At 49.5% G+C, this 26,865-nt stretch overlaps 1 protein-coding gene across 3 annotated transcripts in view; it reads left to right on the top strand.

Annotated features, from left to right (window-relative positions):
- The window catches only part of LOC111858695 (serine/threonine-protein kinase Nek7), a 43,900-nt gene extending 22,619 nt beyond the window's left edge, over positions 1-21,281 (top strand). For all 3 annotated transcript variants that reach the window (XM_072707316.1, XM_072707310.1, XM_072707319.1), the window contains exons 5-10: positions 4,120-4,230; positions 5,754-5,862; positions 6,863-6,970; positions 13,310-13,404; positions 18,018-18,131; positions 19,805-21,281. In XM_072707316.1, coding sequence (XP_072563417.1) covers positions 4,120-4,230; positions 5,754-5,862; positions 6,863-6,970; positions 13,310-13,404; positions 18,018-18,131; positions 19,805-19,915 — 648 coding nt within the window. In that variant the 3' untranslated portion in view covers positions 19,916-21,281. The remainder of the gene's footprint in view (positions 1-4,119; positions 4,231-5,753; positions 5,863-6,862; positions 6,971-13,309; positions 13,405-18,017; positions 18,132-19,804) is intronic.
- The last annotated feature ends 5,584 nt before the right edge of the window (positions 21,282-26,865 follow it).

The raw sequence follows: 26,865 nt of genomic DNA, 5'->3' as shown, positions 1-26,865 counted from the left end.
CTCACTCTCTCTCTCTCCCTTTATCCCTCCTCCACACTCCATCCCTCCTACCTGTCACTCTCTCTCTATTCCCCTCACCCTCACTCTCTATTTTTCCTTTTCTCTCTCTCCCCCATTCTCTCTCTCTCATTCTCTCTCTCTCTCTCCCTCATTCTCTCTCTCTCTCTCTCTTTCCCATCCTGTCCCTCCATTTCCTGAATAAGGCAGAGTTAAAGAGACATTTACCGCCATGGTAACAAGCTTGCGCTCCTACATACTGTACGTGCTGTTCACCCTTCGATCCTGATGCCTACCCGAACCCCACCCCCACCTCAGCGGCTGATATCCCTCCATAGCCCGAGTTCTGACAGTGCCCGGGGGGGGGGGGCATGCTCATTGATTAACTATAACTCAGTCCCATCCGGGAGTCGCAGAGGGACGTAGCATTTGGCTAACTGGTGGAGGCTGCAGAGATCAATGTTGGAACTGCAGTGCTGTTTGAGGAGGGTGGTGACCAATCTGGATCGAAACTACAGGCCGGTCTGACATGGAGACCAGGCCGCCCTCTTTACACCTTTGTTCTTTCCGCTTCCATATTCCAGAACTTTCTCAGACCTGACTGTGTCACATGGAAAAGTCTCTGCGTGACTTTTGTGAAACACGCTGGGTTTTGCACAGGAAGTATGTAACATGGTGACAGTTAGGGAGTGATTCGGGATGAGATTCTCATTTGGGAGCAGATCCCTGTCACCCCCACAGTGGAGGTCCAGTGTTGGCCTCGTGTCTGTCCAGAGCGAGCAGGGTGTGGCCACCACATCGAAAATCTCCCCCTCCACCCCCCCCAAGGATCAACATTATTGTATTTGTGTCATGAAATGCCCCCATGACGATGGGAAAATGGCAGCGGTGAGGCATCAAGCGAGGATCTTCGCAAAGGCCTGAAGATCTAAGAAAGGCAGACATGGATTAGCATGTCGTCTGCTTTTACGCTATTTCACTCGCTATTCCCTGTTCACCATGGGTAGATCAGGGCTCAATCCCACCATACAGGGTGGTAACACACACACACGCGCACACAGACACACACATACATAGGTTTGTAATTATATCTTTGTGAGGACTCTCCATTTCTATGGGGAAAACGCTAATCCCAACATAACACCCTTAACCCCTACCCAGCCCTATCCTTAACCAAACAAAATACAAGACTTTTGGCATTTTTGATTTCATTCACAGATCTTTGTGGGGACCTGAAAATGGTCCCCACAATGTCAAAATAACAGGTTTTTATCACATTTTGGGATACGAGCGCGCACACACACTCACACAAACATACACACACAGACCAGTTATCCGGGAGCTGGAGTGCAGCCTGTTAAGCAACTAGCTGCCGTTGGTCACATGATCGAGCCCAACACTGGCAGACTGCATACTTTTTGCTGAAACTGCATGTTCAGAGGTGTCCTTACTCACATACTGGACTTGCCCAGTACAGACCCTGTAAATATTTTTCTGCATTATTTACTCATACTCTGAACATACTCTGTATGGCTTACTTATACTCTGCAATAATTCTTATTGTATTCCCCCAGACAGAGAATACCTATGGTGTTGTACCAGGCCGCCGCTGCCGTTAACAATTTCTCATTGAGATGATAACTCAAAAAGTATTTGCTGCCGTATTACATGGCTGTTGTAAGAGCCAACTTCTGTGAAACTGTTTTTGAACGTTGCACATTGCATTAGATTTCAGATGCTTCCTAAGGATAATCACAGAATAAATGTTAAATTGATATCCTGATTTTATATTGGTTTATTGTAAGTTCTTTATGGCAGGTACGTATTAGAAGTAAGAGAACTGACAATGTGACTGGTTTAGAAGTTTTACACACGTGTGTATTTTGAAATTAACAGCCTTTTGACTGTCTTTCATGACCTTATCATCTGGTTCTGTTTACTTAATGATATCAGAGAGAATAAACGATATCGGCATTCATCAGGATCTGATCTCATGAGTCGCTTGTATTTTAACTGAGGTGGGCGATAAAATTAACATTGGATCCAGATACCCTTTAAAATTGGCCCTTTCGCTGCGCCATTTGAAAGAAGTGGCTTGATTATAACCAAACTCAGAAGTGGAATTTTGACACTGCAGTTGGAATTGACCAAATTTAGAGGTAGATTTCAGCAAAATTGAAGTAGTGCCATACAGTGACAGCAAAGAGAAGGACTGATCCTGATAGCCCTATAACTTAAAATGTATTGAGCATATACTTTTCAAACCTTGCAAGCGTATTGTATGGGTGAACAACTGGAACTGGATCAATGTTTGAGACAAATTGCACCAAAAATGAAGCACCAGCGCTAGTTCGTAGCAAAGGAAGGAAAGGGCAGCTGCAGAAGACACTTGATCTCTTGAGCACTTTAACTGTTTATTAACTATATAAGTATTTAATGGACATTTTCATACCGGAGCACAGTATAAGTAATGTTCTAGAACCGATTTCATTTTGAGATAAATGGCACCTAAATTCAAGCAGTGGTGGCATTCGAATGGACAACCAGAGACACAGATCCGGTGAACCTGATTACATTGAGACAAGTCACACAAAGTTTGGCTTTTAATAAAGATTTCATGGAGAGGTGGGGAGAGTGTAGAGTTTTGGGGGTGTGTGGGAGGGGTAAGGATTAGATGGAGGGGGTGATGAGGCTGTCCAGGGAATGCATTGTTGTCGTTCCAACTGCATCTAGTTATGCTCTGTATATACTTTGCTCGCACACTCTGCACATATTGCTGCATATTTCACACATCTCTCATCCCCTGTATGAGGCACGAATGTGTCTAAAGTTACTGCCCCGAAATTTTCGTGTCAGGTGTCGTTCCTTCAAAGGATCTCGTCTCAGAATAACTCCCCTGGAGCGAGACGTCTGCCGTTCAGACAGCCGCAAGGTAGACAGTCCCCACGCGGGCATGGCGTGACGCTGCGTAATTAACAGTCTGCCGGTGCTCTAACATTCTTAGGCCCTGACTAATACCCTGTAAAATAGGTGCAGCAATCAATGAATCAACGAAGTGAGTGCAGACAGCAGTGGTTTAATCCTTATCTCTCTTGTGTCAGGGAACCTCAGCATCGTGTAAAGGCGGTGATACTGTCAAAACACTGATGCTTCTTTGACTTCTGACGTCCGCGTAGAAAGAGAACAGCAGTAAAGTTGTCATGCGTCGTGAATAATGGCTTGTGACTCAATACACTTCTTATCATCATGATATTTGAATTTTAATGGAGAAAATGAAATGTTCTTAGTTCTAAGGTATGGATTTCATGCTGAAGTTAACGTCAGCTTTTATTACATTGTACGTTTCTAAGCAGGTGTTAGACATTGCTGTGTGGCTGTCTTTTTAAGGCGAACAATGGGAGAATGTTTGCCGTTTCACTGGCGGCAGTTGTTCCATTTAGCAGCGCACAGCGTTGTGTTAGAAAATGGGTTCGGGTTACAGACTCAGTTCGAAATGTGACCCATCCTCCTGATTTCTAAACTATCCCAAACTTGCCTCTGCTCCCCGGTCCTGGGAAAGTCTGCAGACGGCTGACCTTGATGCTATTTGTGGCTTTCGATGTTGTGCGGGGTCTGCGCAGGGTCTGTGCATTCCGTGCTCGCCTCTGGATGGCCTGTCTGCGCAGATGTCGCCGGCTGGCTATTGTTATGAATAGCTGAGATGCCTTTAAATTTAAAGGGATTGCTCCCTGCCCAATGTACGACATGCCCCTGTAATCTTATACCTGGGGGCATTTCGGGGCCCGTGTGCCTTAGCAGTTAACCCCCGAGTGTCCGGGTTGGGGGGGCCTGTCTGCGGCCTCCTGCTCTTCAAAACATTGTGGTACATTTCAGCCCAAATATGTGGTCAAGTCAATGACACACCACCTGTCTCAAAGCAGAAATACTTGAGAAAGACCTTGTTAGGGTCTGAGCTTCGTTAGGGTTGCTAACAAGCAGCAGAAATCAACTGACCTTCTGTCTCCTAAAATAGTTTATCATTTATTTATGGTTTTACTTTATATATATATGCTGGGTGTCGGCATTAGGCAGAATTTCCCATGACCGACCTGAGAGGGTTTGGTGTGTTTGGTCACCTTGCAGCAGCTGAACCATCCCAATGTGATCAAGTACCTGGACTCCTTCATCGAGGACAATGAGCTGAACATCGTACTGGAGCTGGCTGACGCCGGTGACCTCTCACAGATGATCAAGGTGCGTCACCGGAGACTCCAGTACTACTGCTTGCTGTGTGTTTGGCGGAGGGGGTCAGTCGGGAGACATGTAAGAGAACAGCTCGTCGTTTGGGGTCATTGCGTGAGGCCCGTATCGCCTCAATCAGGGCACCCCCTGGGGACGGACACTGTCACGCTCCATTAACGTCCCCGCCAGCCGTCCAACGCGTGGGGCGTCACCTGCCAGCTGAAGAAGGGAAAGAGACAAAAACAAGTTATTCCTAAAAAGTATATATATTTAGTGGACACTTGAATCCAAAGCGACACACTTTCTTTTCTTTTTGAGAAAGCAGGGTCATCCAGTCCCTAGATTAACTGGAGGTTAAGGGTCTTGTGATTTGAACCTGCAACCTTCTGATTACAGGCACACTTCTGATCCTGAACTAAGCTGCACATTAGCTTTCAATTTAAATTCCAGATATTTGAAGGCAATTATACAATAGCGATAGGTCCAAATAATTTGAACTGGGGGGCGGCATGGTGGTGCAGTGGTTAGTACTGTCGCCTTACACCTCTGGGACCTGGGTGTAAGTCTGCGCCCGGGTTCTATGTGTGTGGAGTTTGCATGTTCTCCCTTTGTTGTCGTGGGGTTTCCTCTGGGTGCTCCGCTTTCCCCACACACCCCCAAAACATGCTGAGGCTGAGTTACTGAATTGGCCCTCGATGTGCCTGTTTGCGTGCGCCCTGCGATGGTTGGGCACCCCATCTTGGGTTGTTCCCTGCCTTGCGCCCGTAGCCTCCGGGACTGGCTCTGAACCCCCCCTGACCAAAATAAGCGGTCTCAGAAAATGAATGGATGGGTGATTTGAACTGAAATTACAAATTTAAGTGAATGTTACTGTTTGATATTTCATTAGATGTAGTTTAAGGTACTTTATTTATTCATGAGTAGAAATAAAATATAATATAATACCTTTATTTTTTTCCTTCCATTTAAAACCAGTTCATTCCTCTCCATTCTTTCTCCTCTTTGGAAGAGAGTTTGCATAATTTTCAATTTTTATTCATAAAAATGCACTTATTTTAAATAATTGTCTTGACTATCCAGTCAAACCAAAATATTTACATCATTTAAATGCGGCCGTGTCGTATTGATGCATGTGATTATATCCCCTGATATGCAGATTCAGTCAAGAAGCTGAAGGCAAAATGGGGAGAAAAAAAAAAGAATAATAATAATAAAAAAAAAAATATATATATATATATAGCATTTGTTGTTTTGCGACGTTAAACATATCTCAGTGCTTAATTAATGGGATTAGTGTTAATTAGGTGCAGCATTGTATTGGGAGCATCGGAGCTCATTAGGCAGTATTTTCTAATGGGCCCTAATTGCCAGCTCACATGGCGGAACAGCAAGGGTTAAAAATGTTAATGCCGGATCAGGAATTCCTTTGATGTCGAGCGGGAGCCTCGGCAATGGCCCCGAGAGAGTGCGGTGCTGGGGGGGAGTTGTGCCCAGTTGTGCTTGTTTCTCATATGCGCCCCCCCCCCCCCCCCCAGTACTTTAAGAAGAAGCGACGCCTCATCCCGGAAAGGACAATATGGAAGTATTTTGTACAGCTGTGCAGTGCCCTGGAGCACATGCATTCCCGGAGGGTCATGCACAGAGGTAAATACCCACCCCACCTGCCTTCTTTCCATGTGATTCTGCCCCCGACTGCCATGCTTGCATGCAAATCTGCTGGTCCCACCTGTGTGTCTGAGGGGGGCCTTGTTTACGCCATCTTCTTCTTGGAGGGGTGGTGCCTGTTGCTATGGAAACCCCCTCACAAGGTGACTGTAAACTATAGGTGAGATTTAGACCCTCCTTTCTGGGAGATCCCAGCACAGTGGGTCCTGCTGCATCCAAATCAACTCCGTCTCCACTTCCTCGGCTCACTGGCGTGCCCACTTGGCACACTACGAGATGCGGCGCACAGCTCTGGATTGTAGGAGCCCCCCTCCCCCACCCCCCAGGGCACAACACGGGGAGGAGGAAACGAGGGCCAGTCCAGTTAAACACAGCGTAGATAAATTGAGACAAGGACATACCGTAATTAACAGCAGAGATGGATTAACGCAGCGTTGAGTAAGGGAGGGTGATGAGGCACGGCGTCTAGGAGGTTTGGATGGTCGAAGACGGAGAGGGAGGATGTAAACTCAGACATGTGGAGTATGATGTCATGGAGATTAGAAAGAAGATAAAGCAGAGCGGTAAAGGAATGTAGGTGGAGGGGGAGAACAGAACAGGGTGAAGGAGATGCACAAAGGATGGACCAGTAAGATCATATAAATCAGACTGGCAGGATGATAGAGTCATTTAGAGATAGACAGGGTAGGATAGCGATGCAGGGAAGTAAAGACAGACAGCCAGTGCAGGGTAGTAAAATATTGGAATATAAAGATAGACAGGGTAGGATAGTGAGATACAAGGAAATAAAATAAAGTGAGACAAGCAGGTAGAATGGTGAAATGCAAGCAGGAAAGAAACAGATCAGCACAGAGAGATACAGGAAAGTAGGGACAGACAGCAAGGGACAGATGGTGCTTGGATTGGGTGGTGGCTCGGGGTGTGGACAGCCTCAAGGCCTGCGCCCTGACCCCCCCCCCCCCCCACCTCTGTGCCCCAGACATCAAGCCAGCCAACGTGTTCATCACGGCCACGGGGGAGGTGAAGCTGGGAGACCTGGGCCTGGGCCGCTTCTTCAGCTCCAAGACCACGGCGGCACATTCCTTAGGTAAGTCGCCCTCCACGTCCTTCAAAGACGCACTCGCGGGGCTTCAGTGGCGGGGGACGCCGCACACGGAAATAGAAGCCTGAAATGGCCCCTCCCTCATCAGCAGCGCTGGCAGCGAGAGCCGATTCAGGCAAGGGGAGACGAGACTGACTAATGATCTCCCACCAAGACACAGAAAACACACCGAAAATTATACGTCTGCAAGCCGGGCTGAGTCCCACTGAGAGAGAGCGCGTGTTGGGCCTGCTGTGTGTGTGTGTGTGTGTGTGTGTGTGTGCCTTGTGTGTGTGTGTGTGTCTTGTGTGTGTCATTGTGAGTGTGGGTCTGTGTGTGTGTGTTACAGTGAGTGTGGGTCTGTGCGTGTGTGTGTGTGTGTGTGTGTCTTGTGTGTGTCATTGTGAGTTCACTGTGAGTGTGGGTCTGTGCGTGTGTGTTACAGTGAGTGTGGGTCTGTGAACTGAGATTAAGGCTTTACGGTTGTGTGTATGTGTCCGTTTGACATGCCAGGCCTGAGTGTACATTCGTGTTTGCAGGTTTAGCTGATGGACAAATCCAACTGCCTAACTGTTAGTGACCCAGGGTCTGTGATCGATGGTTAAAAAGGCTAAAGCAGCCTTTTGTGTTCTTACTATGTCAGTTCATGTCACCTGCTCCTTCATAACCTTAATTCCTTCGATATGTCTGTCGATTATGTGTCTCCTGTTGCTTCGTAATTAACATTGGATTCCAAATGTCAGGGAGTTGCGTTCAGTTCACTTAGAAGAAAAAAATTCTTGAGGTTCGTGGCAAAACAAACAAACAAATAATCAATCAATCATAAATAAAAATAATAACAACAACAACTACAATAATAATAACAATAATAATAATAATGCACCTGCCCAACCATGTCGCTGGTTCATGCTGACATAATGTGGCTGCTGTTATATAACAGAGCCCTCTGAATGTTTTTTTTCATATAGCAGACATTTACCCAAAGTGAGGGACATTATCTTGAGAAAGCAGAGTCAGCCAGTCTCTGGAGTGATTAGGCATTAAGAGTCTTGCTCGAATCATTCTTCAGACCCTGAAATTTGAAGCAGCGACCTTGCGACCACAGGCACCGTGTCCCAGCTCGCCGAGTCACACCACCCCTGTCACACTGAGGCTGTTAATCACAGCTGAAGACATGTGACTGTGTTCCACCGGCCGTCACCTTCCTCCCAGTGCCACACTCGTCTTCCTTGCTATGTTGTACCCCTCCGAATACCCCCCTTTCCCCCACCCCATGTTTCCAGAAGGCGTCAGAGCACAATCCCTCAGCAGGGTTCAGTCGGCAGCAGCCTGCTGCTGTCCTGTCCTCTCCCGTTCCTTCCCGGCACAGTGTGGGGGACGGGGGCACAGCCCCCGATGTGCTGGGACACTCAGCTGGTCCCGAAAACGGTCTTGTTACGGAGATGAGCTATCGCAGTGCAGTTAGGGAGTGGCACTATGAGAGTGGGGGGTGGGGGCCGGGTGGGGTTCCGGACTACTGTCACTGCATGTGAGAGCTGTTTGGTGGGGGGGGGGGGGGGGGGCTTGTTCATGCTGCCATCAAGCCATCACACTTTCTGGAAAGCCTGCCTACGAAAGGAAGATCCATACTGCTTTTCAGACATATCCGAGACGTACATGGCAACAAACAAAACTCTCCTCCCCTCAAAAATGTTGCCCCGGTGTCTGTGATCGTACCAAGCAGCCGTACGAAACACACCGGTTTCTCGGTTTCTGAGAGATTTTTTTCCCACTTGTGACACTCAGCTGAGGGTGGATCCTCGCAGCATGGTGCTGATCCGGCCTTCAGGCACGCTTCTGCGCTGTGGGATCACACCAACCCGCCTTCTGTGGGTTTCTTGTCTGTCCAGCTCCTACAGGAACACCATGGTTCAGTCAGGCAAATGGCGGCTTCGTAACGGTACTTCTGAGAGGTGGGACACACAGACATACACACACATACACACGTTTGTATTCATATCTTTGTGGGGGCCATCCATTCATTTGTATGGGCATAACCCTAATCCCAGCAATGACAACCCTAACCCCTACCCAGCCATAACCTTACCCATAAGTAATCAAACATTTTTACTTTTCTGAATGTATTCACAAAGTTTTATAAAATTGAGTTTGTCCAAATGGGGACCTGAAAAAAACCATAAACATGGACACAGTTGCAGAATCACACCATGTGATTTTTCTGGTTCTGCTGAGACTTGGTGAAGCACAAACAGACAGATAGAATCCCCCCCCCCCAGCCTGGAAAGCTGTCCTGGGACTTCCTGGCTGTGTCCATGGCCCAAGAGGAGGGAGGCTCAAGACAAGGGGCAGAGAGATGGTGGCATGTGGCTTTCGGTGATGCCAGTCATCTGTGCACGTTTGCCGAATCACGGTACACCACCCCACAAACACCAGAGTGCTAAAGTACTCCTAGTGGTCTTCCCCTGTGTTTACATCATAAGACCTTATATTGGAGGTGCACTGGGTCACACTGTGGTCTCTTGCATCCAGGGTTTGAGGTTTGCATCCCACAGGTGTCTTCCGCATATTTGCCTGTGGTTTATTACCGTGTGTGTGTGTGTGTGTGTGTGTGTATCCATGCGTGCGTGCGTCCCTGCCCTGAGATGGACCCGAGTCCCAGCCAGGGTCCCCATGTGGCTCCTAGGATAGGCTTCAGGCTCATTGTGCAGCTTACTGGAGAGGCAGCCATGGAAGTTAAGCCTTATGTAACTAATCATGTCTTTAGGTGTGAGTATTGCTCATTCCTGTCCTGGTAGATGCTGAGGATTTTTAGTACTGTAATATGGTTCAAACAAAATTCAGTTCAGCTGGCATTCTTGTGTGAGCGAGTGCTGTGGCAGAAGTGTGTGTTTTTCTAGGACAGTGAGCTAGGGCTGGTTACTGACTAACACCAGGATCATTTTAATGAGTTTTTCCCGCAATGCCCTGGTTTACATTTACATGACATGATCTGGCAAGCTGCTCTTTTATTGGCCATTAGTGGACCAAAGCCAGGAAAGGGGTGTGGTCATAGCACCGGGACACGCTGGAGGAGACGCGGCAGGTGGAAACTCGACAGGCCACGCTAGTTTATGTCCGACCAGTCAGCGGGCGACACGCGGTAACTGCGGGTGCTATCATTTGATTTGTGTGCCCCCCCCCCCAGCTCATAGATAAAGTAGCGTGTGTAGCTTTTGCTTTTAGCCCTTGCTTCTGGGTGTGTGAAGTGGGGGTGCCAGGCAGCCTTCGTTAGCGTCCGGAAGCCGGCTTAACGGCAGACTCAGATGCTTAACGAGCTCGGGTGGACTGGACCGCAGCTGGTCACCACGGCGACGGCTCCCAACTCAAAGGCTGCTGACCCCTGTGTAGGAGGATTCCGGGCTGCGTCTGCCCTCGCTTTTTGAGGGAGGGGGGGGGGGGGGGGTCGTGGGACCGCGGCTAGACAGGCCACCGGTGGGGACAGGTTAGCGGTTAGGAATGGGAGACGCCCCAACGTCAGACCGGTGCAGGTGGAACCTAATGGCAGGAGTGAGAGGCTGGATGGCGAGAATGCGGGACAGAAAGAAATAAAGGAAGCGCTGCTGGAGGAACCAAGCAATGGTCTCATAGCCCGCACTCCCCCCCCCCCCCCCCGACACACCCAGCTCGGGCCGTTCTGTCATGAATGCCCCCCCCCCCCAAAAAAAAGCGTCTGTTTGCTTAATTAGCCGTCGTCGTCATGGGGGTACAACTCAATACGCCGGTTTGTTTGGCAAAAAAATACAGGTGCGTGTGTGTGTCTATAATGAGCTGAAATAAAACACACACACACACACACACTGAATTCAGTGTCTTGGATTTGTGCACCGTAAGGAAGGTTATTTTCCGTTTTATGCTTTTGGGCCACGGGTAGCCTGAAAGCAGGACTGTGGACGAACCTGATGGAGAACAGCTTTAGTCTAGCAAATTATAGAATTAATGTCAGTAAGAGATTTAGCCACATTTTAGGGAGCAAGAGGTAATTTTAGAGTAAATACCTGAGACTTTGTTCCCAAGGCAGTTACCTCAGCCTCTGCTTCATGACTGTTACCTTATTTTTTCTTCTTCTTTCACTATAAACAGACGGGTTTATAATTAAATGATAACGAAAGTGTTCAAATTCCAACTCAAGGTGCCAAATCACAGCACATAAAAAACGTGGGCATGATAAGACCCCTCAAACCATGCCTTTCATTTGTCTAAAATCTGTACAAATGAACCCCCCCCCCCCCCTCCCATTTAAGGAAGTGACACACCTATGTTCCTCGCCTGAGCTGGAAAAGGCAATCTGAGCAAAGCTCACCGAACACACTTTTCATCGAGACGCGGGTCTTGCTGTGCACTGTTGGCTCTCGTGGTGTTTTACGGTATTTATGTTTTACAAATATATTTTAAATCCCCAGGATCTCCCAGGTTTCTTGCGGCTTGCAGCAATGCTGGCTTTCACCTGTATTTATGGTTTTAGGGGGGGAAATTCTTATGACCGAATTTTATTAAAAATTCTCATGAGCACAGTGGGAAGCTGAAAATGGAGGTAATTTTGCATAAAGGAAGGTTGTAAGCAGAAACAAGGCTGCGAATAATGACATTTCTCCCCCCCCCCCTACAGTATATAAAAGGCAGGGACTGTGTCTGAGGGCGGGGAGGGGGGTCATTCATTTGATGTTGTCTGGTTGTCTGATGTTGTCATTGTCCTACTGGTTTAATTAGCGGCTTTATTTAAATTTCGGGGGACAGATATGCTAATATTATATCGTAACTGTCATTTGGATGTAAAATATTCCTTTACTGGTGAGTAGATGAAGATTTCGATTAAATGACTACCCTAATCTGGCATCCCATTACTGTGGGCAGGATCGGAAATGATAAACTGGGTTGTCATAAAACTAAAAATGTTAAATGACATTCCAAGAGGAAAAATTAATCGTCTCTGTGCGCATGTTCTGTGGCCGGTCTCAAAGCAGTTTCGTTTTGATTTGTGAGTGCAGCGGCTTTGAAGCACGGTTCTGCATGTGTATTGCTGTGCACTATACTCGTAAAGACTCCATCTGCAGCTTCAGTTACCGCCCTCGTTACTTTCAGTGGGTCAGAACTGCTCTCCCTCCCGGACTATCTTGAGAAGTTTGGCTTTTGCTTTTCTTTTTTTTTTTTGCGTTCTGTGAGTTACCCCCAGCCCGGAGGGGGGGGTGGGTTCTCCGCGGCTGGCTCCCTTTCCGGTCCTGTACTTCGCAGTTTAAAGCTAGACCCTGATTTTTCTTTTTTTTTTTCTTCATTTTTTACGGCCATGAATTAGGAGGAATTTATGGCGCCAGTTGCAGTGCCACTGAAGGGGTCCGCAGGGCCAGCGCGTTCCGATGGGGCCGTTAATCAAGGCCACAGAGTTCCCTCCATCCATTTTGTGTCCGGCGACATCGCCGCCGCTCCGTCAGGGTACCTCAGCTGGCCGCGTGGACCCCGGTGCTGTCGAGTGGGCGGGGGGAGGTCTGGGGGGGGGGGGGGGGGGGTGATGAATAGCCCCTGATTATCCTGCTCTTGTCATATTGAGTAATGTGCTACATTGGCAGACTGGCGCTGATTAGACTGGAAGGTGGGGGGGTTGAGTTTGGCGGGGGGGCGCTCATTAGGCAGCGCACCCCTGCGCGGTGCCGGATGGGCTGCCACGGAGGACCACGCCCGCAGCCCGGAAGCTGCACCGTCGCCCGCTGTACCCGCCCCTAAACACCCCCGCCATACGCCTGCTTCAATGGCTGGCTTTGGAGGGGCATACGGGTTTATGCGTGTGCTATTTGGCCACCGCACAGACCGGGGGGGTGGGGTCCTCATCCAGAATCCTGCGACCGGGGAGGGAGTCTCTCTACCTGGCCCCCCCCCCCTGAATTTTGACATGGCACAGGACTGCTTTTACACACACCTTAAAATAACAAAATGATGCCTTATAAAACACATATATCATATGGATAGATGGATGGATGGATCTATGGATGGATGTTTGGCCATTTGTGATCACATTCTGTAGTTTTCATTCTCGGTGAAGACGTGCGTCGTTAACAGCTCTGTATCTCATATCGCTAAAGTGGCTCCTACTGGATACATTAATCATTTGATTACTGATTACTGCCAGTGACTACTCCGACGTTGCAATGTAAAGCACCCTGGGACAGCTCTGTTGTGAAAGGCGCTATATAAAAAATGAATTGAATTGAATTTACTCTCCTGCCTCTTGGTGTGCACCTGCATTTACGCGTGAGTGTCCACTACCCACCCCAACCCCTGCTGCTGGACCGACGGCTGTCTCTCTGCTTCCCGCAGTGGGGACGCCCTACTACATGTCTCCCGAAAGGATCCACGAGAATGGATACAACTTCAAATCTGACATCTGGTCCCTGGGTTGTCTGCTCTATGAGGTAAGTGAAACCCGGCAGCCTCCCCAAGCCCTGCCCACAAAAAAACTCCACTGCGTTATTTCCATAGCAACAGAGAACTCCCAGAAAATCTTAGTCACGTCGTCACATGACTCTGTGGCCCCGACAGAGCCGAGCATGGACATTTCAATGATCGGTCTCTCGTTTTCTTCGAGATGTCAGATACTGGCTGTGTCATTCCACCGAGTCTTCCTTCCTTTCTTGTGTGTGAACTGAAATTATAATGGCCAGATCTGTGAAAGAAATTAAGGAGGATAAAGAGGAGGAGAATGGAGTTGGACTACGGCCCTGGGTGCAGTGCCCGGATTTCCGCTTATGATTTTGAGCAAAAGGGCGTTTCTGTAAGGAGATGTGACAGGCTGGAGCAAGTGTCTGACTCCTTGGCATATGTGGCGTGAGTTTAGCAGGCTATATGAAGGGCCTTGTAAATCACCACTGCCCCTGCGTCCCACCCAGTACCCCCTGCGTCCCACCCAGTCCCCCTGCGTCCCACCCAGTCCCCCTGCGTCCCACCCAGTCCCCCCGCGTCCCACCCAGTCCCTCCGCGTCCCTCTTATCCCCCACACCCCCTGCCCCGCACTCGATGCTCCCCGCATCCTGCAGCCTGACCCTGTACAGGAATCATCAGGATAGAAAACAGCATCCATGGATGGATGGCTTTTGTTGACTCAAACTGCTCCCCCAATCCGCATACGCTCACACCCCTTAAGCAGACAACAAAATGCATTGGGGCAGGCGGGGGTGGGGGGGGGGATGGTTTACCTGTCAGGGCCTCCCGGCCATCCCTCAGCCCCCCATCCACAGAAGCTAAATAACGATTTAATCCCGTTAACGGGCGGCCCCGTGTCCACCAGCCGTCCCGGGCTCCGCTGCCGAAATTGGCCCTGATTTATGTGCTGACAGGCAGCGAGGGGGGAGGGACTCTGCGCACTCGGGAAGAAATATCGCCACTGGGCGATAAATAAAAAATCAATGTGTAGGAGGCCCGTCGGTCGGGGGGGTCGTGGAGGGGAGCCGCCGGCTCTGCGGGAGTTTAACAATGTTTTCCGCTCTCAGCCGGCTGTGGTTGGGGGGGCGCCATCGATTCCCCCTTTTCCCACTCCTGTACTGCTCTGTGTTAATAAAGATCAGAGGGGGCTGTGTATGTGTGTGTGTGTGGGGGGGGGGGGGGGGGGTTTGTATTTACCACATTGTGGGGACCAAATATAAAAGCTGTTACTTTTTAGCTTGTAGGGACATTTTTGAAGTCCCCACAAGTCCCCCCCCCCCCCTCATTTTTTATAAAAATCTGTGACTGTAATGAAAAAACCTAGAAGTCTTGTATTTTGTTTGGTTACTTATGGTTAATGGTTAGGGCTGGGTCGGGGTTAAGGTTGTCATGTTCGGATTAGAGTTTTCCCCATAGAAATTAATAGATGGTTCCCACAATGATACAATATATGAACTCAGCATTCGTGTGTGTGTGTGCATCTGCATGTATGTTTGCACATGTTTGTGTGTGTGCATGCACATTCCTGCTGTGTGTTTTTTGAGGACATTCTGGATCATTTGCGGACACGAGCTTGGAGATCTTGGCGTGGCTACATTTGGCCCCTCCCACAGATACCTGGGCCATCCCGCACCCTCAGGTTTCGGGGCGATCGACGGCGGCACCTAAAGTGACTCACCAGGTGCATGTCAGTAATGCCGCGACCGACACGATCTGCCCTGTTGGGGGGGGGGCGCTGAGATGGATGCCCTCGCCGTGGGATGTGTCTGGGGACACCGGCAGTCGGTCATGTGCTGCTCAGTGGAGGAGGTTGTGGGATGTCAGGGGGGGGGGGGGGTTGTTTCCTATTGAGGCCATAGTGTCTGGGCTGCCATCTGTTGGGGTCGGGGGGGGCGGCTGGGGATGTTTAGTGAAGAAGGACTCCTTACAGCAGCCCGGCTGAGGCTGGGGACGCGTGGGACAGCAGAGGGCTGACACAGTGTCTCCTGGGAGCATGTTGGGGGGGAGAGACCCAGAAGGCTGTCAGCTCGAATCCCACCCCCAAGCTTCCCATCACGGCCTTTGTAGAATGTTCTGGAACTGGGCTTGGTTCACATGATGCGCAAAGACCTCGGTCTGAAATCATGACGCGTGGTCCTGGAATCCTGTGACTTTTAGGACCTGGGGGTGGATGGACAGCAGCAGCCTGCCCCCGTCCCCAGGATGGCCGAGCACCTCCACCTCCAACGGCCCCTAAATCAAGCCGTGCTTTCTTTCTGTCACTTTCCACACACAGCTAATCCCTTTCTTCGTAAATACTTGCCCCCTTTCAGACAAAAATAAAGAACTTAAGCACCGTGGGTTTGATCAAAGAGCGGGATTATTGTTCCTGATAACAACCCCCCCCCCCAGGACTCTGGAGCACAAATTACATATTTCTGACGAATTGGGGTTATTGCTTGGCAGATAAAATGAAAGCTCATCCCCCCCCCCCCCCCCCCAGAGCAGTGTTCAGGACCTGACGTCCTGGCGGTGCCTCACGTACCCGTGTGACCTGTGCCCCCCCCCCCCCCGCCAACGTTTCCATCCTGCTGCTGTCTTGGAGCTCTCTAGCAGCCGAGACATTAGAGCTGGGAGTGGAAAGAGCGAGCTGACGGGGGTGACAAGTGGGTGCCGGGGGGGGGAGGGGGGGGGGGCTGTACTCCACTAATTAGCAGCTCACTGCAGGAGATGGGGGGGGGGTCCCTCAGCTCGGAATCTGTACAGGCAGCTCTCGTTACAAGGCAGTGTGTCTACGTTGTGTGTGTGTGTGTGTGTGTGTGTGTGTCCATGTCTGCATGACTGTGTGTGTGTGACTTTGTGTGTGTGTGTGTGTGTGTGTGTGTGTGTGTGTGTGTGTGTGTGTATGTGAGAGAGAGAAAGAGAGAGGTGAGTTAAGAATGACTGTGTTATGGGTGAGTTTGGCAGGGTGCCCCCCCCCCGCACAGCCTGATAATGAGCTGCACCCAGACCCCGGGGTCACAGGCCAGAGCGATTATCAGGAATCTCCTTATTAAGGATGTAGCGCCTCGCCAGGACCCCCCTGCCCCCCGGCCCCCGCGTATCACTCCCCAGTCGCAATTAGGCCGATCGCAACAGGGAAAATAATAACGGCGCCATGTGGCAATTAGCCAAGGCGCCGCCTGCTGGATGAAAGCGTCACTGCACTGATGTCATGGGGAAAAGCCAGGCATCAGCAAAGGAGTGAGCGTGGTAAAGTGAACGTCTGTGCGGGTGTTTCTGTGTGCTGTTTGTCGGCCCACCGACACCCCCGCTGACCGAGCCTCAGCCTCCCCGCTGACCGAGCCTCAGCCTCTCCGCTGACCGAGCCTCAGCCTCCCCCGCTGACCGAGCCTCAGCCTCCCCCGCTGACCGAGCCTCAGCCTCCCCCGCTGACCGAGCCTCAGCCTCTCCGCTGACCCCTCCCACCTGGGCACAGATACACCAGTATGCTAGTTATTGGATCGTATTCCTTGAAATTCTCTCACTTAACCTCTTCTGTATGGCATCTGTGCCTTTCTCTTTGTGTCATTTCACTGCCGTTTCACGTGAAATACCCCATAATGAACTGACCCCCCACCAACCCAAATTGTAGCTAGAAAACAACATGTCATACTGTTGTGCATTGTGGGACATGCTTCTCCATAGTCTGCCCGCGGGCCAGCAGATGAGACTGGCACCTTGTGGACCATCCAATATCTTAAGGACCTCTGCGACTCGCAGTGCTGCTCGCTTGGTCAGTGCCGGAGTCAGAAATCACTGCACTTAGTGTTCTGGGTATGAATCAGTGCTTAACTGTGAGGTGACTGAAGTGAGGTATGACAGGAATTGACTAGACCCCCCTCAGGTAAGGTAACTGAAACCACCCATTAAAATGAAACACTTGTGCAGTCTTTGAGTAACGACAACTTTTGTATACAGTGTTTGTCATTCAGGTCGACCAGACAAGGCAGGATTTAGGTGGGAATGGCGTGCAGGTGGATTGTGTGCACAAGCCTGGGGCACTTAACAAAGGCACCTCCTGTTTCCTGCTCTCGGGTAATACCCAGGAGGGGGGGGGGGGGGAGTCCCTGTTCACAGAGTGTAATCCATTCCGGGGGGCAGATGGAAAATCTCCATGCAGGGGGGGTCCGTTGGGTGAACCACAGGGCAAGGGGATCACCGCCTGCCCTCCCCCCAACCCCTTAGTGACCTTTGACCCCTCACATGACATCTAGGAATTTGGCTGAACGGGGCGAGACTGCAGGGGCTCACCCATCTGCCTGTCCCCCTCGCAGGTGGGGGGTGGGGTGTGGCTCAGTGGATCAGGACTGTGATTGGAAGGTCGCTGGGTTGAATCCCATGGTCGGGAGGATTGTCATATCACCTTTAGGCCCTTGATCAACACTCTCCCCCCCCCCCCCCCCCCCCCCCGAAACAGCTCTAGCAGTGCCAGATAAATGGCTGACCCTATGCTTAGACTGTGTGTGTGTGTGTGTGTGTCTCGAAGCAGAGCATCATGGGATATGTGAAAGGAAACATTCCACCGTAGCTGTACTCACACTGGCACGAAGGGCAAATAAAGCATCATCCCGTGGCTCTATTTCAGATGGCCGCCTTGCAGAGCCCCTTCTACGGAGACAAGATGAACCTGCTGTCCCTGTGTCAGAAGATTGAGCAGTGCGACTACCCGCCACTGCCTGTAGAGCACTACTCCGAGAAGGTAGGGGGCGCTGTCGAGGGAGACCGGTGAGATCTTACAGTGACGATGCCTATTAAACGTGTCCAGTAACAATACTGAGCTGTGAAAGAGCCCTGCAGACAGAGGAGGAAACAAAACCCAGTAAGGGTGGCCGTGTGCCCCTTGTACGCTTCAAGACAAGGCTTTTCGCCCCCTTATTTCAGGGCCCTTCTCCCCCTTATCGTAATTATATTGAAACAATGTTTCAACTTGCAACTCTGCTCTTTCTATCCCCTACTACAAAAGCAGGTAGTCAGGCACAAGCCAGACCTAATTTCTGAGTGATTAGGCTCGGCATTGTTACCGTGGCAGCGGCGGATGCGTCATTCGCCATCATTCATGGCGACTGGCCCGTGACCCTTAGCAGCCCCGACAGGTCGCCCAGATGCCACAGGGGAGGTTGGCATCATTTACATGAAGGAGGGTAGAGCTGGAGCCAAGGGGGCGGGTCTGGCAGGGTGAACGGCGGGCCGCCCAGGCGTGGCTGTCGTGGGTGCTAGCCGTCAAACGGAGTGTGAGCGGGAGGTCCTGGCTGCAGCCCAGTCACAGCTTCACGACTAACGTTACCTGTAAACGTGGAGCAAGGAGGCGGCAAATGACTCAAAAACACCTGCCAGTTTCTGTTCCACCTTTTAATGGTTTAATGCTTAATTTTAATCTGCCGGGGATGTAGCTAACAGATTAGCGTTAGTTAGCCCCCCCCCAGAGCAGCGTACCGCCTGACAGGGTACTGGGGCGCCCGACTGTCATCGGGTTCAATGAGGACCACCTGGAGGGGTCGGATGAGGGAATGGACAGCCCTTTGCCAGGCCCCCCCTTCGATTGCACTTGGAGCCACTTGGGTGGAGAGGGTGGGGGTGGGGGTGTCAGAGTGGGGCTGGCAAGCTGAGGGTCTTGAGAGGAAAAGGGCCAGGCAGAGGCAGGGATGGGGACCGTGTTCCCCCCCCCCCCCCCCCCCCCAGGGCATGGACACCAGCTGCTGCTCCTCTGTAGACAAACGGGTTGTCGGGCGCCTGGTGGGGGCCCAGCCCATGTGTCACTCTGCTGCTTAAGCACCAAGGAGTCCCCCCCCGTCCCGGAAAAGGGCATCAGCTTCTCGGTTTAATGGCCACGACTGTGAACACGGTCACCACCCCCTCAACCAGAAATGGGCTGGACTGTGAGAAATACACCAGAAATCCCCTGTTTAAGTTCACCTACCCCAAGCACCCCCCCCCCCCCAAAACAAGACAGTGGCTCATATGCTGTAAACGGTACATATTGGTGAAGGATCTACGATGAGAGGTTTGCTTTCTGCGTGCTGCCGAGGATCTAAACCTGGGGGGGGGGGGGGGGGGGGCAATCTTATCCGCAAAGGGCCAGTGTGTATGCAGGCCTTTGGGGTAACCTTTAGGTCAGCTGTTCAAACCCAGGTGTGAGGACTCTTCAGCCAATCAGTCCTCTAATTACTGACCTAATTAGGGAGTTGCAGCGAAAACCTGCATATAGAATGGCCCTTTCTGGATAAGATTGCCCACCCCTGCTCTAAACCTTCATCATGGATCCAGCTATACAACTGGGACAATTTAACTCTGGCGAGCAGCTCAAAATAAATCCCCGTGTCCCCTCCCCCCCCCCCCCCCCCCCCCCCCCCCCACCGTCCCGTGTCTCCACAGCTGAGGGGTCTGGTGAGCATGTGCATCAACCCCGACCCCGACCAGCGGCCCGATATTGTCTTCGTGCTCCAGATTGCCAAGCAGATGCACCTGTGGTCCTCCAGCACCTGAGCACGAGACCGCGAGTGGACGGACGCGAGCCGCCCCCCCCCCGGCCTGACCTGAGATCGGGTCCTTTTGTCCCGTTTCTGAGAGAGAGAGAGATGGGAGAGAGTGGCCTGTGCAAGGAGGAGATTCTCACGCACCTCCTCTCCGGCACTGCCGTCCATTATCTTCTTATTTTGTTTCTGGTGAAAGCCAATTATTTCTAATCAAGAACTATGTAGTCATACAGAGTGTGCAAAGGAGGGTAGCGCGGTGAAGGTGGGAGCGACAGGGGGCCGTAATGTTGCCCCCTGCTGGCTGGGAGTACAAACCATATGGTTGATGATGTTGCAGAGGGTCTTTAGTGACAGGAAAACGTGACTTGACTGAACAGCAAGCTTTTAATGCAATGTGAACATCGTGCAGTGAGAACACTCACTGTATTTAAGCATAATAATTATGTATCTCAGATATTACATTACCAATTAAGTTTTCATTTTTACATTTCTATTGCTAATTCTCCATTTAACTGTATATCCAAGCGTCTGGACGTCACTGAAATGTAAACATTTTTTGTTGAGAAGTTTTTTTCGCTCATTTATTATTGCCTGTTTGCTTCTTTGATTTGAAGTTTCGCGTGTGAGGCCGCAACAGTGAAATTTTAATGTTTGGTAATTTTTCGTGTTTTTTTTTTTTTTAGATAACAGTAACTGGCTATGATTTCAGTGCAGAGCATGGTTGTGTTAACATCCTGTTGTAAGAACTATTTTCCTACTGTGAAATGCAGAGAAAGTAACTGTCTGGAATATCCTCTGTACATACTGGAATCGATTTTTTGGAAGTGTCGCATGCAAGATGGAAAACTTGGACTCTTTCTGGGGCTGTGTGTTGTAGAACCCCCGCCCCCCCGCCAAGCGCCTGCACATCCTACATTATCTAGGCCTCTGTCAGACTGACCTTAGAAGGCCGGATCTCACACATACTGGTACCCACCCATCTGCTGTGATCCGCATCGTTCCGCAGTAATGGTTACTTGCCAAGCCTGATATGACTCACAGGACTGATGTCTTTCGCCACTGGTTTCAGATGACCTGCAACAGTGCTTCCCAGTACAGGTTTACTGGTCTTAAACATCCATCGCGCCTCCACATTTACACTGAAATGTACGAAGAATGATGCACGTAGAAGAATCCTGTTTGTTTTCGTAATATATATATATATATATATATATATATATTTCCCCGTTAGAATGTGCATTTTTGTAATAATTGACCTTTCTTTTGGGAATCCTGACTTTTAGTGAGACTGCAATATTTTTGATCTTGTGAAATAATTTTGAAGTGGTTCTTTTCATATTTTATAGTTCAAATAAAATGAATTGCTTTGATCTGCACCATTGTCCTTCTATCAGAGAGTGGGGTGATTTTGCACGTTTTAGGAAATGACATGTCAGAAAAATGTCTGCACACACCTTGATTGTCTACTTATCCTCCCACCTACCTTGCACAATTCTTGAAGTAGGTCATACTGCATGCTACACAGCTGTATATGCAACAAAACTAACAATGACACCATAAACCACAAAATGTCGAATAATTCACACGTTTGTGGGACTTTGACCTTCAAAGCATCATTCTTGTGGTAAAATTCACAGCCCAATACTGATGTGATTATTTGACCAGGTTAATTCCTTCTGGTCAATTCCCGGTCTGGCTACTGTTTTGCCCCCAGATAATGAACTCTGAACTCAAAGCACTGATGACGGACAAATGACTCTTCATGAACCATTTGCTGTAGTTTTTGATCCCACTAGATGGCGCTCTTGGTTTGCTTTGAGGCATGCTTTGTGCCCTTCTTTAAACAGAGAGCACCACCTAATGGAGTCAAAAAATATACCAAATGGTTCAAGAAGTGTCATTTTGTCCATCACTACAAAGGACCATGGTTTCTGGTATTGTGTCTCGTTGTACAGATGGAGTCTTATGACATGCTCAAGTTAACCAGATGAATCAGGTGCTGCTTTTGTAAGGCAAACTTTTGCCTCTTAATCACAGAAAACCTTTGTACAGGAGAAAGCATTTCAGATATTTGCTACTAAAGAAATCGTCGTTATACATTTCAACAAAGTGAACCTCTACTGTCCAGGAAAACATCTAATTAATGAAATGCTCCTGTAAGAAACAAACTGTAGCCATCTGGAGTTTCTGCAAGATGTCTTCTGTCCATAACCATGCAATCCTCACAGCTTTTAGAGGTTTGAGTACTTCCTGCTATCCAAAGCATACAAAAGCCATTTGGTAAAGCCAGGTTATGATGGAGGAGAAGTTGTGAAAAGGAAATTACTAAAACACTGAAAAGGGAACTGTGAACTGGCTTCAGGTTCATGAGAACACGGTCCCTGACCTGCTGGAGGAAGTGGCGGGAACAAAGGAAACCCGTATCATTGATAACTACGGTACTCTCTGAGAAGAGGGCCAAGGAGACGAACTTTCTGTTTGTGTCTACATGACAAGGTCACACAACCCCAGATTTGTATAAAGAGGTGGAAGAAGCAGGTTCCATCGGACCGCCCAACCAAGCCCTAAAAACAAGAACCTAAAAATGAGAACGACAAAGTCTAACAGACTGGTCTTGTGTTCAGTGTGGAAAAAGGGGCGAATTGATTGAACTCTCAAGAGAAATATCTTTGCCAAATCAAACGAGTGAGCAAAAACTCTTATGACATCTTGAAGGTGTGACCTCTGGATAAGGAGAGAGCTGAAGCTGGTTTTGCTCTACCCCAGGTGAGTGCTTTACCACCTCCCTTAAAGGGAGTCTCATCGATAGGTTTCCTGATTGGTATATAGTTATGCAAGAAAACGAGCATCAACACCAGCATCCATCAAGCCCAAGCACTTCTGCGGTGTTGGACATTTTATAGATAACCAGATTTGATAGTAATCCTCGGGACATATAGGATACACAGTGAACGGTCTACATGCCGTAGTCGGGACGTAAATAACGGGAGAACCCAAGCACAACACAAACGTCAGCATGATCACCGAAATGCAACCGTACTATGTGTTGTCGTGAAAATTTCGGTGTTTCATTTAATCCTCAACGATTTTTCAGGAGCTATTCAGCTAAAATACCTCGCTTAATTTAGGGATGCCAAAATTTAAAGAGCCTTACCCTCAAAGTCACCGACGCTTTGAAGACCTCGGTAATTAATTCCCGGCTAACCTACTGTTATACACGGTCAGGACGGCTAGAAGGAAGCATTAATAAAATAATACATCTACTTAAAATCAGCAATACATTTCATGAATCAGTAAGCAAATTTGCAGTTAAAATACATCTAAATGAACAAGCGCATTAATAAGATAATACACATTCATACGGCGATATGAAATCATTAAAGTGAAAATACTAGTCAAAGATTATAATAAGGAGATGTACGCTATCTGAAGTACCGTGTTTCTCGATTATAAGCAAGTATGTTGAATGTCCGGACGTTATTAACTTGCTTTTCTGTGACATGCTGGTTTTCTACTGGCGCGAGAATCGCCCAGTCTGTAGATTACTGGTCTTATGCACATTATAAGACATAGGCCTATATTTGGAACTTGTTACGTAACTACACATTATTATTAATATTAATCATAATAGTAATAATATTAGTGATGTTGTTGATATTAATCATAATTAATGTAGGGCCTAATATTATTGATGTTATTTATATATAAAACTGCGAGATATCCATCATTTTTCAATAGCCACTGCATCTGCGTATGTCTGTAGGCTACCTACTGTGTACATATACTGTATAAATACACAGTAACTTTCGCTCGAGTTCCCAGCAGATTTCCCGCTGGACATCCAACTGGTTTCGAGAAGTTTTTCCGAGAAGCGCTATATTGGTTTGGATCCGAAATAGTATCTGTGCTGTAGCAGTAGCGGAGACGGCGGACATAGCGGCGAACCAGCACACGTCTGCTCGCATTATTTGAAACCATTGGAGAAGGTGTAATTGTTTCAAATTGAATCTCCGCTAGGGAGTCCCTCCCCAGTTACCTTGCATTAACTTAGCCTAAGGTCTATATACCACGAACTTTACGCGATTTATGAACTGCCTATTAACACAAGCAAGCGGTTTCAGGTAAACGGGCTTTTAATGTAGACTAGCATTTCTTCGTCTTATTGAGCAGGACAGCTAAAGGGGTCTTGTTGCGGAGGCTGAGCGCAGACTGGTCTGTACCCCCGCATCGACGGCCTTGGGTCCCCACACACCACGGATACGGATCCGTGTCGTTTCCACGTCGAAGTCTGAAATGTCACTATTAATTAGTACTTTTTCTATTAATATTATTGTTGTTGTTGTTATTGCTATTTCACTACCTGCTATTCTGTACTGAAAATTAAGACGGCCAAAGATTGGTCCACGATTAATATGTCTATATAGTTTCAGCTGGCCTTGGGGGTGTTAACCAGCCCCCAGCCCCCCCCCCCCCCCCCCAAAAAAAAGCTGGACTATTGACCCGATGGCTTTACTCCAGGTTATTCCGGGCTTAATACGTATCTGATTACGAAAGATTAATTTTATCAACACTTGAGCGCTCGTATTTTTAATTAAAGTCTTGGGATACCAGTGCAGCAACTGATTATTATTAATTATCGTTAATTTTCTGGTTTAGATACCCGTACCTGTGAAGCCATATTATATATAAAGCCTTGGCCTGTTAATCCTTATGCAAATACTTTTTGAATGCACGCGTGTTGTATTCTTTCAGTAAATGGCTGGAAATGTAAATTGAAGCAGACCTGACTATATGAGGATTACCAAGGGAAATAATACCGAGCCCTGCAGGAACAAGCTGTCGCTATTCAGTTGTGAGGGTCTCTATTGACCATTCTTAGCGCACATCTGTTATTCTGCACGACCACTTTGGAAAAAGCAAAGGCGCCCTCTTTCGGCGGCCGAGCGGAACTCGGTCGCGCCTCCGCCGTCAAGATCCCGATAGACTGCTTCTGCCTTGTCCTCGGCAAACCGGAGGTGCTGTCGCGATTGACAAGGTGGCATGAGACGCAAGGTGGCATCTAACTTTAGTGCCTGCACCCCAACCACGCCACGACAAACAGGAAATACAAACGCACAATAAATATGTAAATCCAGTTAAGTGTAAGTGTTTGATCTTCCAATAGGTCATTACTTTAATTAATTTAATTTCAAACCTAAAATAAGTAGTGTATGATTTTCAAGAGGGAGCACCTTCCAATACTGAGTTGCAGGCTGTGTATGTTTCAGTTTCTGTGTGTGTGTGTGTGCTGGAGAGTCCAGCAGCTCAAAGGATCGATGTTTGGGGAGGTGGATTTGAAGCCAATTATTTTCAGCTTAATGGTCCCTCAGGTACTGAGGAAAGCAACAACAAAACGGCTGAAAGAGGGACAGGGTCTTGGGCAATCAGCCTCCAGGCAGCCTCAGCCACTGCAGGGACCAGCTTCTGCAGCCGCCCTCCGCGGGGAGCAGGCCCGCCTGATCTGGGATCAGATAGGTTGTCTCACATGCATGGCACCGGCCAGTGACCCGGGCCTCTTTGTGTCGCCGAACGACACAGTGAGCCCTTCCTTAATTGTGTTCCCGGCGGGGTGGGGGCTGTTTTTGCACTTCCTTGCAAGTTAAAGCGTGAAGATAACGTTAACCCTTTCGCATGCGTGAGGCATCCATTGCTGGCCGACGACTTCAATCACACGCTGGATGTACAAATTAGCTCCAACCCGCATATGCAAGCAGGGAAAGCCAGGGTGGGGGGGGGTGATGGTGGCGTTCCTCCCCCCGTCCCCGTGTCTACGTCAGCAGGAACTCAGCCCCTTTCAAGCTTTCCCAGAAGGGATCTTACGTGCCATTGTTCGGCAGGACGCCGCCGGCTACGCTTTCACACCAGCTTATCGCTCATAAACTATTCAGGCAGACGCTTACGCTTGCTGATAGCTAAACATCCGCGGGCGGCGGTGCCCACAGTGATGGTGTCCATAGCCGGGGGGCGGGGTGGGGGGGGTAGTAGTGACAGGCATGGCCGAGCCTGTCCCACTTTGGAAATAAATAAGAATCGGTGCGCCAATGGAGGGAACAGTCCGGGGCTTCCAGGTCACGATGGAATGTTCCAGAAAACAGCGAGGGTCTTTGGGAGCGAGAGGTGGGTGAGAGGGATACGCCGAGACTCCTAGTCCTTGGGGGTCGCCCCCACCCCCCTCCCCAGCTGCCCCCTACATAAACGATGGTGTTGCCGCCCTCAAACCGGCCTCTGGGTCCTGCCGTGCGGCTCTATTAAGAACCTTGTGACAAATGGCCAGCTTTTGAAGCGGTGAGGAGGGGGTCGCCGAAGATGTTCCGGCGGTCAGAGAGCAATGGCCGCACTCTTTGGAAAGCCTGCCATGGGGGGCTGGGGGGAGCAAGGGGCTTCATTACCGCGAGCGACAGACCCTCTGCTAAAACGCTGTCTTGAGGAACAAGCGCTGCATGGGACAAAATAAATAACGCAGAGCCGCGGCACGCCGCTTTGATCAATTATTTACAGCGGCGGGCTTGCGGCACGCGGATTCGTTAATATCCGCACCTGCTCGACTCATCTTTTAAAAGATGATTTATGTGTTACGGCCTGGGCTAAATTTCACGGCAATCAGGCCGGAGGCTGCTAGGGGGGCCCTACGGATGTGGCTTCCATTCCGCCACTGGGAGGGGCGCTCCGAGTCGGCCCGCGGGCCTCCTGGTGAGCTGTCACGGTGGCGAACGGATCGTCAGAATCATCTCCGGTGAGGGGGGGGCGGCACGGCGACGCGAGCCGGGGGCCGCCAGCGATGCCATATGTCGGTGGTGGGATGCAGCCGTCGGCATCGGCGCTTAAGTGCGGGGCTCGTGTAACGCCTCGCACGTGCCGTGCAATGACTGCCCTCTAAACTGTAGCCTCCTTCTCTCTTCACTCAGCCTGCACCACAGTCTT

This window comes from Paramormyrops kingsleyae, chromosome 2 (assembly GCF_048594095.1).
Source record: "Paramormyrops kingsleyae isolate MSU_618 chromosome 2, PKINGS_0.4, whole genome shotgun sequence".
NCBI lineage: Eukaryota > Metazoa > Chordata > Actinopteri > Osteoglossiformes > Mormyridae > Paramormyrops > Paramormyrops kingsleyae.
This window is presented reverse-complemented; position numbering and strand designations above follow the sequence as displayed.